This window comes from Hemicordylus capensis, chromosome 3, assembly GCF_027244095.1.
Source record: "Hemicordylus capensis ecotype Gifberg chromosome 3, rHemCap1.1.pri, whole genome shotgun sequence".
NCBI classification, from domain to species: Eukaryota; Metazoa; Chordata; class Lepidosauria; order Squamata; family Cordylidae; genus Hemicordylus; species Hemicordylus capensis.
The window spans coordinates 270,063,431-270,079,669 of NC_069659.1; the positions used below are offsets into that span (position 1 = coordinate 270,063,431).

At 41.7% G+C, this 16,239-nt stretch overlaps 1 protein-coding gene across 6 annotated transcripts in view; it reads left to right on the forward strand.

Moving 5' to 3' along the window:
• HSPA12A (heat shock protein family A (Hsp70) member 12A) overlaps positions 1–16,181 on the forward strand; it is a 94,660-nt gene extending 78,479 nt beyond the window's left edge. For all 6 annotated transcript variants that reach the window (XM_053307182.1, XM_053307183.1, XM_053307184.1 and 3 more), the window contains 3 exons: positions 2,090–2,348; positions 5,904–6,007; positions 8,597–16,181. In XM_053307182.1, coding sequence (XP_053163157.1) covers positions 2,090–2,348; positions 5,904–6,007; positions 8,597–9,231 — 998 coding nt within the window. In that variant the 3' untranslated portion in view covers positions 9,232–16,181. The remainder of the gene's footprint in view (positions 1–2,089; positions 2,349–5,903; positions 6,008–8,596) is intronic.
• The last annotated feature ends 58 nt before the right edge of the window (positions 16,182–16,239 follow it).

Sequence of the window (16,239 nt, forward strand, 5' to 3'; positions counted from 1 at the left end):
TGGATCAGATCATCCATTCTGGTCATTTTCAAGCGACTTGAGTGCTGGGATTTGTACCATGAAAGCCATGTACATCTGTCAGGCTTACTTTCCTTGGATAGGCACAATGTTGTGGGAGCCAAAACAAAATCCTAATATCTGAATGGCCTACTTTTGTCATTTTCAGTTGTTTAATTTAAATATGAAAACAGAATTCTATGGAACATGACTGCTGAAAGAGGCATAGGTCATCATTAAAAATGGTATTTGGGAATTTCTGTTTACACATAAGCTTAAGGCATGGATAGATCGGGTGGTCCAGTTTTAAATGAATTCTAGATCCAAGAAATATCCTTACATAACTGGCCCATACAACATCTCTATTTAAATACATGTGTATAGCATGCTTCTGGCAGAAAGCACAATGAAAGACAAGGAAATTTACACTGGCAAACTCAGCTGGTTCAAAAGAGTGGATTATGCCTTATAGTCAGTCCATATCCAGTTGTCCCTTCTTTGCCACTTGCATAAATTACTGACGCCTGGGGACAACATAAGAGCAAGACATTTCCATCCAGTCTGGTAAAATTCTCATCTTTATAGGTGACATGGTTGAATGCTGGAGGTAGCTCTGAATAGGAGCTATTCTTCCTTGGAAGTATGATAGCACACCAAAACATACTTGCAGCAATATGTAAAACACACTCCTAAACTCATTTATGTCAAGCCAGCTCTGGACGTTATTCTCCCAGTGTTCATTGAAGATTAGGAGAGGGAAATGACAGTGTTGGCAAGCCATGGCGCCATGCTGTGTGACCATGGCTTTTGTTCCCCACTCATGGTCAATGCTTGTTTGCAGAAATGAGCACTACATTTTGGAGGTTATTTGCCATAATTCGGAACCCTGGCCAGCCAGCATGCTCCCACTGTCCCTGCCCCCACATGTTTACTGTACAGGGATCATAATGTCTCTATATAGGGCTTAGGTCTAAGAGAATTCAATGGGCTATTTCCTAGTATATGTGTTTTAATAGCTTCTATTTTGTCCCAAATGTTCTGGACCCTAAGTGTTTTTCTTACTGAGAACATAGCATGTTTTATGTATATTGCAGTGCCCACACAATATTTACATTTTAGCTGTACAATTCCTTTAGGCAATATGTTACATTAATTTATTTATTATTCATTTATTTGAAATATTTATACCCTGCCCCTCCAATATTGACTACTGCTCGAAGCAGCTCACATAGATACACTGTTAAAATAAAAGACTAATAAAGTTAGAACAAGTTAAGAGCTAGCTAAAACCACATTTAAAATTACAATTGTTTAAAAAGTTTCAAATTAAAAGTTATTAATAAAAAGCTAAAAATTGAGACCTATAAAAACTAAAGCACTGGCAACACTGAAAGAAAAACTGAGCAACATAGGAAGCTGTAATATACTGAGTCAGACCATTGGTCCATGTAGCTCATTATTGTCTACTGAGCAAGATTACTCATATTGCTACTGAGCAATATTCATATTACTCAAAACTGAGACAAAAGTTTGGGTGGTATATAAATGTGATCAATCATACTGAACTCATACTGCTCAAAACTGAGTAATACTCATATTGCTACTGAGCAATACTGAGCTAGATGACTCATACACTGAGTCAGACCATTGGTCTATCTAGCTCAGTATTGTCTACACAGACTGGCAGCGGCTTCTCCAAGGCTGAAGGCAGAAATCTCTCTCAGCCCTATCATGGAGAAGCCAGGGAGGGAACTTGAAACCTTCTGCTCTTCCCAGAGTAGCTCCATCCCCTGAGGGGAATATCATACAGTGCTCACACTTCTAGTCTCCCATTCATATGCAATCAGGGTGGATCCTGCTTAGCTAAGGGGACAAGTCATGCTTGCTACCACAAGACCAGCTTTCCTCTCCTTGCTACCACAAGACCAGCAAGCTGAGCATAAGACAAAAATCAAAGACTGGGTCTTGTATTGATGACTTCATTTGCTTCTAGCCCCACTGTTTGAGCTATTTCTCTGACTTGTATGTGGTCATTTTTTAATTCTTAATTTAATTTTTTTAATGTTAGTGATATGATCTGTTTCTGATGCAGGTGGGCCATATGGCTCCTTAGGGGTGGACTATGAATTTGAAAGACTCCTGTGCAAAATATTTGGAGAAGATTTTATTGACCAGTTTAAAATCAAGCGTCCTGCTGCCTGGGTTGACCTAATGATAGCATTTGAATCACGCAAGAGAGCAGCAGCTCCAGACCGGACAAATCCACTCAACATTACTCTGCCTTTCTCATTCATTGACTACTACAAGAAATTTCGAGGACACAGTGTGGAACATGCCTTAAGGAAAAGCAAGTATGTAGGAGGTTAAAAGACTCCTTAAGGTTCTTAATTAAATGCAGGTTGACACACAAAAAGGAATAATTAATTTGCAAGACTGGGGGAAAATAAATTCCTGCAATATGTGAAGAAGATTGTTTCTACTGATTACACGAGGCTGTCTTCAGCATAAAAAAACACTCCCTGTATTTCACCATTCGAATTGCCAAATTACCCTGATGAGGGTTTTTAGCAACTCCACAACAGAAAGAAAAACTGCAAACCCATTGCCTGTGCCTTAGCATGGGTGGCTCCCCCCACCCCATTCTGCCTTCTTTCTCACTACTTCTCTCTCATATCCTGAAAATGTTCCTTTATCAAAGTTCATGCACTGTTTATCGTGATCTTGGCTACATAAACAACCTCAAGGTCACACAGGAAGAAAGAGACATTGCAGGCTAATGTCCCCCTTCTTCCTTCTTTTTGAAACATCTTCCATTAATAAAGCATAGAAATAACTTAGCAGTGTTCCATTATTCCATTATTAATTATTATTAATTATTATTATTATTACATTTATATCCCACTCTTCCTCCAAGGATCCCAGAGCAGTGTACTTAAGTTTCTCTTCACAACAACCCTGTGAAGTCAGTTAGGCTGAGAGAGAAGTGACTGGCCCAGTCACCCAGCAAGTATTATGGCTGAATGGGGATTTGAACTCGGGTCTCCCCGGTCCTAGTCATTTTCTAACCACTACACCATGCTGGCACCATTAGCCACACTGCTAACGATATTATTATTTCTTGTTTACACAGTCAGACAGGTGTTATTGACTGGTTTGTTTTATCCAGACATCGAGTCCTTCCCAAGGACCTGGGATGCCAGAATTTTATTGTCAATTCTTATAGATATCGTCGCAGAATATAGGCTGTTCCCAGTAAAGCTGCTTTTTGTAATTGGCTGATGGTGATTTCTGTGGCCCCTATCGTGTTGAGGTGCTCTTTAAGGTCTTTTGGAACTGCACCCAAGGCGCCAATTACCACTGGGATTATTTTGGTCTTTGTGGTAATTGGCGCCCTGGATGATGATGATGATGATGATGAATTCGATTTCTATACCGCCCTTCCAAAATTGGCTCAGGGCAGTTTACAAAGAGAAATAACAAACAAATAAGATGGTTCCCTGTCCCCAAAGGGCTCACATTCTAAAAAGAAACATAAGACACACACACACCAGCAGCAGTCACTGGAAGTACTGTGCTGGGGGTGGATAGGGCCAGTTACTCTCCCCCTGCTAAATAAAGAGAATCACCATGGTAAAAGGTGCCTCAGTTAGCAGGGGTTAACCATTATAATGGTTAACCATTAGCAGTTAGCCCTTTACATCAGCAAGAAGTGTGGGGAAATCCTATCTAAATGACCCAGTTGTAACCAGCTTCTGCAAGTGACAGAAGTTACAAAATCTTGTTATCATTTGACAGGCACTTCCTTGCTCCTCAGAATTAATGAATTAAGTCTATATCAGTGTTGCTAGTCCATCCTATTTTTTCTTGGTTATCTATGTGGCCAGAGCTTTATGTGATATGTAGCTCTGCAATTGGTTGTTGCTGGGTGTGTGTGGGTGTGACTAATGTAGTCACTCCATTCTGAAATGGAGTTCAGGCATTCCATTCTGAAATGGAAGTTTGGCAGGGGGGTATTACTTAACCCTTTCCTCCTGTGCCCCTATACCCTCCAAACGGGAAAGACACAGGAACCCTTTTCCTTTTGGGGTTGGAAGCAGTTGCAGAGGGGAACCATTTTCAGTGGAACATTTTCAGTGAACAGTGTCAGTGTCTCTGGGTCCCCTCCACGGGGTGGCCCAATGAGGAGCCCGATTTGTGTTGGAGATGCAGCTCCCGATGCCATCGACTCTTAGCACTAGCAACCCTATTGACCTTAATTTTGTTTGGCTTATGGCCGTAAATAAAATGATTCTGATTCTGAACCCTACTGACCACTGGGGTAGAGATAGCCAGTAAGGGCATTCTCCCTCTGACCATGCTTTCTCTTCTCTGGTTTCCCTTTGTTAGAATGATCGTCTCCGGTTCCATTCTTTCACCTGGAGCGACAGCGACTTCCTTCTCCCTTCCCCCCATTTCCTGTATGTAGCTAGCCATGAGGCATGATAGGTCTTACTCTATCTCTAAATAGGCCCAAGCAGGCCTGGCATACAAACCCTGTCTCCGGGCGGCCAGCCCCTTCGGGCACTTTCTGGTTCCCCAGTTCCGGGAGCTCCATCCTTCCACCCCGCTCCGCAAGGTCCTGTCCCGTCACTGTGGCAGCTGAGTGCCACAGGCTCCAGGCACGCCTCCCGTTTCCGGCCTGCCCCCGCCTGTGCCCTTCCCCCTTTCTTCTTCGGTTGAGGCTGTGATTGGCCATGGCAGCATGGATGGAGGGATCCCCGCCCTCATCGGAGGATGGCGGGTTTTCCATACCAGCTCCAGCGGGGCCCTGACAAGTATAAAGAGGGGTAAGAATCTGCTTCCCTCCCACCCCTGCAGCTTTTCAACTTTAAACTGGAGCCTCAACTGCAGCCTGGTATTAATAATAGTAATAATAAATAATTGTAGAACACCACATATTGGCTGACACGATCTTATCAATACCACCAACTGTGCCAGGGCTGCTGTAGATGTGTAAGACAGCCCTGGCACTGTTAAGGAGCATCGGTTACACAAGCAGTGCTTCCGCAGCCATTCCCATTTGCCACAGTGGGAGCAGCTGCAGCAGCAATGCTTCTGCAACTAAGTGTCCTCAACAGCATCAGGGCTGGCTTGCGCATCCTCAGCTGCCCCAACGTGGTTCACAGCACTGATGAACCATTGTGCATCATGCCAGGCACTGTGTAATTCTTTCCTGTGATAGTCTGTGACCTGCTGTTGCTGTATGTGAGATTACAGTATTATTAGCTCTGTAGAGTGGTACACTGTATCAGTCATGGACAAAGGGTAGCAGCACAAAATGATCCCAGCATGTGCAAGAAACATATTTTATTGAAAAATACCCAGTTGGCTCCAGCACGTTTCAAACGTTTATCAGCCCTTTGCCAGGGAACACTTACTTGTTTGCTTAAAAATCTCCTTTAAGAGCTGTAAGACATCCATATCTTGGAAAGACACTCTGACATCACCACTAACACTGTGGAGGTGCAGTCCACAAAGCATCTCTGCAGCATTTAGTAATCCAGAGTCCTGCTGCACGCACAGAGGGGTGGATTTTGCCAACCCCTCTTCCTTCCAGAAGTGCTCAGTGCAACCTGGAAGTAGGTTCCTGAAGGCCATGTGACCGTCAGAAACTTACTTCTGGGTCGCACTGAGTGCTTCTGGGAGATCAGCAAAAATCCTGCAAAAACCCACACAGTGAATGCGTGCAACAGAACTCTGGATTATTAAATGCTGCCAAGGCACTTTGCACATAGCACCTCAGCATCATTAGGGGGGATACCGGCCACTATCTCTATTGACAGGATACTATTCATTCCAAAGATGCCTTGTTCTTAAAACCTGGGAACTCCAGTTGAAAAGCCAACTTCCTTCTCATGTCGTTACAGTGTGGATTTTGTGAAGTGGTCATCACAAGGAATGCTGAGGATGAGTCCAGATGCAATGAATGCCCTCTTCAAACCCACCATTGACCAAATCATACAACATCTCAGTAGGTATCAAAAGTGCCTTGAGGTTCTAAAAGTGTTTTTATTCAACGAAAGGTTGAGCACTGAAGTTTCAGAGATTTCTCTTTCAGAAAGGCTACCCTAGGATTGCTCTCATGAAGATTATCCTAACAACTTCCCCCTACTTGTGGAGTTCTTGTGGTTCTGCCAATACCCACCATGCTCCAACGTATTTACTGGGGGGGTTTTCCTTGAGAATGAAGACAATCTTATTGACTTACATACTGTGAAGCGAAATGTCAGTGGTTCAGCACTGCATGCACTGCTACAAGTGTGTAAAACGCCACAAGCAGAACCCCACCAGCACCGTTACACTCCAGTTTAAAATTGTGGCAATGCAGTTACACAATGCTCATTGGAAATAATGGATGTTGCACAACTCTGTGTCATGCAAGTGCATCTGTACAACTGTAAATTGGAGTGGTACAGTCCTGTTCCACAATAGTGCTGGTGGGGTTTTACACACACTCAGCAGCAGCAGCAGTTGTGCAGGCAGTGCTGAACCACCGGCATTTTGCTGTGTGGTACGTCAGCTATTTTAACAGTATCACTTACCTTGGAGAGAGTCACCAGCTTGGGTTGTTAACTGTCTTTAAGTGCACTTTAATCATCCATTTCCCAACTGAATATATACTACTGAGAACAAATTCCAGATGAGGTTAAGCACTTTCAAATCCATTGATTTCAGGTTCTCAGGGATGGTGTCTTTGGATGCCTTAATTCAGGCAGCCTTAATTCAGGCTGCTTGCTGTCACCCCTCCTCTACATCACTATCCTCTTCTCTATATGAATCCTGAAGCCATGAGGGCTCCATGAGGGAAGGAACTCCCACGGCACAAGGGCTCCCCTTCTCACAAGGCAGCCCAGCTGCTGAAATCTTGAAAGGTGGCAGTCTATTTTAATATATTTACAGATTCCAAATATCATAGATGCTTTTGGGGGGATACTGAAGAGCCCTATTCAAACATCATGTGTACAGCTGTTTGCACACGTACATCATGTTTTTGTGTAACTGACTGTATGATGTGTGTCTGACTGACTGACTGTTTTGTGTCTGACTGTATGTGTGTTTATTTTAAAAGTGAACCTGAGTACTAGCGCCTTCAAATGCAGGAACAGTGTTGTGCATGCACTGAACATAGTGACACAATGTCGCTAGGTGATTTCAGGGTCTGGGCCAAACGGTGTTATGGGACCCCTTGTTTTGGGGACCAGGAAAGACTTGATGGTGTACATGCTACTTCCTCTGTTAAGAAGTCTTTGCCCATGCTCAGAGGCCATCTCGTCCTTAGTATTTGTTCATGCTTTTCATAGTACTGTTTCGCCAAGTTGGTGACAACTTCATCTGATTAAACTTCCACTCAACAGTAATGTGCATTACTTCAGTAGTGAAGAGCACAATGAAGTGTAAGTGTGTGTGTGTGTGTGTGTGTGTGTGTGTGTGTGTGGCGGACAGGGACCAACATGGAAACATATGAGTTTCCTTGGTGTATGCAATGGGGATATGAAGCAAAGATGCCAGCTGACTCACATATATGCCTATTCAAGGTAAGATATGACTTACCTGATAGTTTTTTGCGGGGGTCATCTTTCACATCTCTAAAAAGTGCTAAGCTCCTTTAAATATATGGCAAGAGAAAATTATGAGAAAAACTGTTTTTACAAGAAACTGAAGATTAGTAATTCTCACACACAAGTCTGGCCAGTGTTAAATACAATACAGTTTGTAAGAATTGCCTCAATCATGACACAAGGCTACTGTTGACACTATCCAGGTTAAGGTGATAAAGACAAAGAGAAAAAAAAGACAAAGAAAGCATTTAGTGCCTCTAAGATGCAAGGAGGATAAGCAAGCATCTCTGCAAACTGCAGGCAATAGGCAACTGGCTATTTTGTGAATAATGGGCTTCTTTCATACTCGTTGAGAACTTTGATCTTAAACAACAGACTTCTACCCACAGACCCACTCTGAACATGGCCATATCCTGTGCAGAATAACTTGGGCGGTTCTTAACTACCTAGGCTGATGCCAGGTAGCCTAGCCAAAAGCAACACCCCAGTGTTGTAAAAGGGCGCTCTTGCACCAATACCAAAAATTAAAGATTGCAGTTCGTGATGCTATGTCCATTGGAAATAATGGACGTAGCATTGCACAACTGTGATTGCACAACTCTAGATATTCGCACAAGAGCATTCTTGCATGACATTGTGGGCATTGCATTAGATGCCTCCAGCAGCACAGATGGTTGAGAACCACCTGTGTTACTCTGTGTGGGATGTCTGCAGGGGTGTCAACCAATTCCTTTTTATCTTGCCCTTCATCCAAGGAACTCAGATGGCGTACAGGGTGTTCCTCTGCCATTTTATTCTCACAACCATCCTAAATTTGAAGGGTCTCTGGCCCATTTGGATTCCTTCATGTGTTGCCATTCCAATATAATCTATCAAAAAGGTGCATAGCTGATTTCTCTCATGATATTACATTAAATGCTCTAGTTGTTCTTACTGCAAGGTTTTAATAAAGGTATTACTCTGTGGATATCCTAACTAAGCAGATTTTTTCCTCTGCTAAGGTGATCTGTTTGAAAAGCCAGAAGTAACTAATGTGAAATTCCTGTTCCTGGTGGGTGGATTTGCAGAAGCCCCACTGCTGCAGCAAGCCATCCAAAATTCTTTTGGCTCAAAATGTCGAATCATCATTCCTCAGGATGTGGGGCTCACCATTCTCAAAGGAGCAGTCTTGTTTGGCCTAGACCCTGCCGTCATTAAAGTGCGCCGTTCCCCCCTGACCTATGGGGTAGGGGTCCTGAATCGTTATGTGGAAGGGAAGCACCCTACCGAGAAGTTGCTAGTTAAAGATGGCACCCGCTGGTGCACCGACGTCTTTGACAAATTTATCTCTGCTGACCAATCGGTGGCTCTTGGAGAGACTGTGTCACGCAGTTATACCCCTGCCAAGCCTTCACAGCTGGTCATCGTGATCAATATCTACAGCTCTGAACACGATAACGTCAGTTTCATTACTGAGCCAGGAGTGAAAAAGTGTGGCACGCTCCGTCTGGATCTTACAGGAACAGATATGTTGGTGCCAAGCCGGAGGGAGATAAAAACGCTCATGCAGTTTGGGGACACTGAGATTAAAGCCATGGCAATTGATGTTGCCACCTCTAAAAGTGTCAAAGCTGGTATTGATTTCCTCAATTACTAAATTCTCCTTTCCTCCCCACTGCCTATTATTTCAGTGCTCTAGTCTCTCATTTTTCATCCGTCACCGAATGGACTTGAATTTTACCTAGACAGATGGTAGACATTAGAAGGGAATAAGTCAGCCTTTTTTTTTTTTTTTTGTTCTTGACATGATCTGTTTGGGAGTTTGAACATATGGTTATCAGGTGCTAAACATTGAACTGAATAGCCCAGAGTGGCTGAGTGCATAATGAAGATTAGTCATTAGAATATCACTGCCCTTTTGATTGGGAAAACAAATTGCTTTACATGAAGTGTTCCTATGTATTTTTGGCCCCAAATGTCAAAGGTGATTTTCCTGGTCCTATATTTGAGGCCTCAATGCAGCAAATAGTAAGAGGTCTCATGGATATCAATGCTTTTGACAGCACAGCTTCCCAGAATCACAGAATCTTCCACTAGCACCCCGTGAAGGTGGCTTGCTTCTCCAAAGTGCCGATTTGCTGTTGCCGCTATTACCATCACTGGAGGCTTGTAAATGTTCAGCAGTTTTAAAAACTAGATCTCTTGTTTATATTTTAAATATAAGCACTAGAACATAAACACCTGACCTTTTATTTTAAAACAGAACTGAACAGCACTTACAACCCAGGTTTAGAAATTAGCTTTCGGTGTTAAAGTATATTTGCTCAATGGCAAGAGGTAGGCATACAGTGTTTTTGGTTTGGTATCTTTTGCTTCTGTTCAAGGAAAGTAAATATCCAAGCCACAAAACACATTTTCTTTTTCTCTTCATCAATATGATAAAGCAGGGCTTGACAAATTCCAGGCACTGGGAAGCCATGGCATCTAAAAATATAACTGTAGCACCTAGTCTAGGATATTCAGAGATAAGAACTTTTAAATACAGCCTTTATTTGCCCCAGGCAGTCTTGTTTCTGTTTTAAATGAGTTACTTTTAAAGGGGGAAAGAAGCCAATTTACTGTCATCTCCACACAATGGTTGTCACTAAGTCTGGTAATTTTGCCAAGTGTCCATTGCCTAGCTCCTAAATGTTGAGGCTGGCTCCTAGATCAAAAGAAAAATTGTCAAAGCCTGAAGAAAGAAGTCTTGTAAAAGCTTTTTCTGCAAATTAGGCATTCTCATATCACATTTTTTCTTTTGGAAAGCCTGCAGTAGCTTTTACAAACCTCCAGCTAGCCAGTTTATTGGGAGATCTCATGCAAAACAAATAAGTAGGAGTGTGCAATTTGATTCATCCTCATATCAATTTGTGTCGAATTGAGGGCAATTCACTGATTCAACCTCAAATCAAATCACTCTCAAAATAGAGGGCCCGATTCAGGGTCAAAGAGAATCACTCCTGATTCTACCCAAATCAATTTGGTTGATTCAAATGCCATTTTGCTGGGGGAAAGGGCCTTGGCACTTTTCCCCCAGGAAGAGCTGATCTACCAGTTGGGGTCTACAGGTAGACCAGACTTCCACTCCAGACTTGGTGTCTGCCCGCCTCAAAGGACTGGTCTACCTGGTGGGCAGATGCATTAAGTCCAGAGTGGAGGGTGGGTCGACTCACTAAGTCCGGAGTGGAGGGGGTCTACAGGTAGACCAGCCAGGGAAAAAGCATCATTTTGAGGCCCATTTTTCCAGCAAAAGGGGCCTCAAAATGGTGCTTGAATGATTTAAGGTGTGATTCATTAAGATAGCTGGCCAAGCCAGCTGCTTTCGACGAATGAATTTGATGATTCTGCAATTTGATTCGACCTCAAATTGAATCACAGAATCCAGTTCTTGCACACCCCTACAGATAAGGGGTAAGATAGCAGTAGTTAACCAGAAAGCATTTCTGTCCTCATATTGGATAATGCAAGGGGCCATCTTCATTACACCTCATGTGACGTACCTGTTAAGTATGGCACCTTACTACTGTGAATGCAGTACAGTATTAGAAAAGTGTTACCGTTTATTGGACCACCTTATTTCACCTGCTGGTGAAATAACTATATAGAATTATATAAGACTTAAAGTTATTCAGAACTCTTTGTCAGAAAGAAATGCAAAAGTTATTAATCCACCTCTATATGTGGATTATAGCCAGTTACCCGTCATTAACTCACATTCACAATGTTTACATCCCCTTCCATGTATGCAATTGCATATTCAATCTTGCACAGGCTGGGTGTTTTTTCTTATGAAGTGTGCAGCTTCCAACTTTCCTCATCTCCAGCTTCTTCTTGACTGTCACAAACCGTATATGGAGGAAGCTTAATATCCCTGCCTGCAAAAATAGGCAGGAGATGAACATAAGGAAACAGGAAACAGCAGCAAAAATTTCCAAAAAGTCAAACAGTGTTCTGTCTGGCCAGAAGAGGGAGCTGAAACACTACTTTGGCTTCCACAAGTTGAGATGGGAGATTCTTCCTCATTTCAGGAAGGAGAGTGACACATGCCATGAGCACTGCCAGCTTGGAAACTAGAAAAGCTTTATCTTCGAAGTGTGAATTACAAACTGGATCTCTTCCAAGTGTGAATTACACAGCTGCATGCAAGCAGCTCACACACAGAAGCTGCTTTAAATTGAAGCACAATGAGGTTGTCTGGCAACTCAACTGCTTTTTCCTGAGTGAGCCAACATCTAGAAAAGCTCTAGATGTTTTGCCACATACTATGGCAAAACCACCCAATGTGATTAGAGGTATACAGTGAGAGCCTGAAAATGGTGCAGTCTAAAAACACCACGCAAGAATGCTTATGCAGAGGCATCACCCTAGAAACACAGGGTTGGATCCGAACTAGGAGCGCCATTCTCAAGGAAGCAAGTAAGGATCCAACCCAGATTTGAAACCAGATCCACACACCAAGCAAAAAGCTCTAGCAAGTCTGCTATTTTCTGCTTTAAAAGGCTGTCATTTTTACCCCACTTTGAAAACACTTGGACACCCACTAAAATCCATTATGCTTTCAAAACACTAGAAGGTTAATTGTTTAGCTAAACCTTTCTTATTAGCTATGCATGAGTAAAAAGCCATAGAATCCTTTTATTTTTTAAAAAATGCTTAGATTCTTTATCAGACACTTAATATTTTAGGGGCCAGGTCTGCATTGTGCAAACACTATTTTAAATTCTCAGTGAAGAATTAAATGAGGAGTGCATTCATTATATTTATATTCATTATATGGTTCCCTGATAGAATGTGAATAAGCTTTGCTGAATTAACTATCAAAGGGATGGACTGGATAATTCTAGTCACAGTATCTGGCTTGCTGTTCCATGAATAATTATTCTTCTGGATAATTAGAAAGTGTGCATGCTGGCATTCTCTTTTATGCTGCCCACTGTGTTTTAAAGGCAAATATTTAATTTTTTATATGTGTGTGTGTTTGTGTTGCATTCTATGGTTTACAAATAAGCAACTCCTTAGGGTGAGTTATGAACAAAATCAGTCGATGTATATACAATATTTAAATATTGTACAGCCGCTTTCTTTCTAAAGTGCTATTTTCTTGTACAGAATGCTCTTTGCCCCTGTTGATTTGCATTCAGTGGTTAATTTTAAATAACAGAGTTTCTCAGTCTGCTCAAATAATTATAGGGTTTTTAAGATGGCGAGATATGAAATGCACAAAGCTGATCTTATAATAAGAGGAGAGGAATGTCAGAGTGTCAGACAATACCAGGTTCTTGCTACGCAAACAGCATGCAGACATACTGCTGGGTTTTCCATTCTTTTTACTTCAACGGGTTCAATTCCTTTTAAAGGAGTGCATAGGAATGACAAGCGATAAAGTCTTCTGTGGGTAAAAATCTCATCTTCTGTTTCTGAAGACTAAGTGATCATTTAGAATGTAGGATATTTATTACATCTAATGAAGTCCAGTTCAAAAAGCATGTGTTTCATTTTAACAACGTCTTCTATTGGCAGACTAGACTGCATATTATTTGCATCCTTTCAAGTCCAATGCACATCACCAACCATATACAGTATGGCAGCCCACCATATTTAGTGGCGGGGCTGTAGCTCGATGTTTTACATGCAGAAGACCACAGGTTCAATCCCTGGCATCTCCAGGTAGGGCTGGGAAGGACTCCAGCCTGAAGTCTTGGGAGAGCTCCTGTGAGTCAGCGTAAACATTACTGAGCTAGTTGGCCAATGGTCTGACTCAGTACAAAGTGGCTTCATATGTTCACCGTGAACTCAATAAACCCCTTGAATCACCTGCTTGGGGTGACTGTACAGCAGGCTACAATACGTGGCTGGTGGTTTTCATTTGGGGGCTCTCAAGTTGTGTAGGCCTGTTGCTACACGAAACTGGTGACAACCTATAAGAGTGGATGTGGTTAACAAAAGTTGCTCAGTATGGAATCATCTGGTGTTTGATGGTTTAGTCCTAGGGTAGGCAAGAGAACAACTCCTTAATTTGCCACCTTTTCTGACAGGTCATATAATGCAATCTGCTTCCAAAATCCTGTAAATATGATCGCTGTTAAGAGTGCCATATGACCATCTTAGGTCCTCCTGACCCCTGAAACACTTGGACAAAGTATTGTGTGACTTCTGACTTTTCTCAGCCTCCTGACTGTCTTAGAATAATATTGTTCCACTTGTGACATTATCATACATTCAATAGAGGGAGGCTGCTCTAGAATTCAGGTTCCAAATTAATTCATCCTTCAGAAGCCAGTAGTACAAGAAGAAGAAGAAGTCATGATTGCTCACTCCCACCAAGAGGCTGCTGACCATGAATATGCATCCAGGGGGTGTAGATGACTTGGATATTGCTAAAGAGGAGGAGCAGTGCTACTGTGTTAGGAGTGAGCTGTCCGCCTTCAGATTAGCCCATGTCTGTGTTAAGAAGATGTTTCATATTATAGGAATACCTAAGCAATCGCCAAAGACTGTGAAATTTCTATTGCTGGAAGATTTTCCTTTTCAAAAGGAAATTGGAGAGAACTATCTCTCTGGGTAGTAAGTATCTCCTGAGATACTTTCCAGCTCTTAGATGTGTCCTCATAAGCAATTTCTGATCCTTTATAGCAGATAGTAAAATGCTGTGGGCTTGCTCACTTGCGTATCTACTTGAAATAAATTAGCCTACTTTGGTTCTGTTCTCACCATCACTGCTGATTGGAATCACCAGTCCACAATTTAGGTCACATATTAAAGACCATTCATGGACTGGTCAGCACTTAGTATGTTAATGCTCCCTTTGTCCACATAATCAGACAAGTTTAAACTGGGATAAAATAGTGGACTTTTTTCCTTCCAGCATATGCTTATGACGAGTATCTCACTGGCTTGTGTTGATCCATTGCTTCTTTTTTTAAAGGTGGGGTATTCCCCCAGTCCTTAATATTGATTAGAAGCATGATCCCATTTTCTATATGAAAGAATGCTATAAATTACAATATAAATCTCCCTAACTACTATCTTTTCTGAACAAAGTATGTATTAACACGTTTGTGTTAAATATTAATGATTATCTGCATTAATCACTCTTTCAAAATAGCTATCATTCCAGGTCCAAAGCAGTGTAATCCTACAGAACTGAGAATCTGGTTTAGATTCTCTAAGAAACTGCAAGTGTTTTCAAGATTTCCATCCTGTCTAAAACCAGAGGTATTTATCTTTTAACTTCTGCACAGAGATCTATTCCATCCTGTTAATAAAGTAGTTGAATTAATTTTGATGAGCTCTGCATCTTGCCTAGCAGTACAATAGCTTCCATGAAAGAACTCTTTTTGGAGTCATGTCAGCGTCTGCTGTAATATTTTCACTATGCCTGCAGCCAATGAAGGGAGAGTGACTCGTGGATGGCGGCAGCTCTTTAGAAATCTATAGTGCAGCTGGCAAACCATTTCAGCCTGTGTTCTTGACCACTGAATCCACACAAAATAGGGAAATTGCAAGTGTGTTGGCTGAAGTACTTTCTGGGCTATAGCCACTGAGCAATGGCTGAACAGGCTCACTGCCTATGATGGTCTCATTACCATTTACATTTTTTAAAAAAAATGCTGCTATAGTGTTGTTGCTATTGTGCAATGCATTTTTTTGGAAACACTTTGTTCACCCCATCTTCCTTAGGTCGAAAGCTGGATATAATTTTGCTGGGCATGCTCTCTACCACTCAAATCCCCCTGCATCAGGATAGCAAATCTAGGTTAGGTTGTCTAATGGAACTTTTTAGAAATAGAACTAGAACGTGATGCTGTGACTACATGCTTTAGTATGTAGCTCTATGCTACAAGTTTAAAGTGTGGCATATGGAAGTTTGCTTAGAAGTAGAACTTACCCCATCTGTTAAGTTGTAGAAGTAATCCAAGTGTGAGAAGGAAACTAAAGTTTCCATAGAGTAGGTGTTTAAAGTGTTTTCTGCTGCCAGTTCCTTGCAGAACTCTTGATCAACAGGAATGTAAGCAGGTTGTGTTCCATGTACTATTAAAAAGACACAAACATGCACCCTGTCAGCAAAACGGTTTTCAGGGGAAGTGTCTATCAGCAAAATTGCATAAGATCTGGTACTAAGTAACTTAGTCTAGATAAGGAAATTAAGAACTACTTATGACGAGTTTGATATAAGTATAGTGTTATTCTTAAAATCACCTGGATCAATGTATTAAAGCACTGTCCAGTGCTTCCAGATAAACAAGCACCTGAATATATTATTCAAAGATGGAATTTTCAACCTGCAGTGATGTCATTGCTATGGTGAACTGCATACTTATGCTAAAAATAAACCACAATGCATTTGTACCGGTTGTTGGACATAATGTTACAGTACTCATTTGCTTGGACAATTCTTCATATATATTGTTTTTAAAAAATACCGGTAATTGTGATCCCATTCACCTTTCCTCTCTGTGCAAGACTGAAAACCTCACCGACTTCTGGAACAGATCACAGCTTGTCACTATTGCATCTTCTGAATACTGTGCTCTTCAAATGTGTCAAATAAAACACAGTAAACCATGAGCAAGGATGTGGTTATTCCTTTATTTATGTTTGTGTAAATGTTTTATTTTGCCAATAG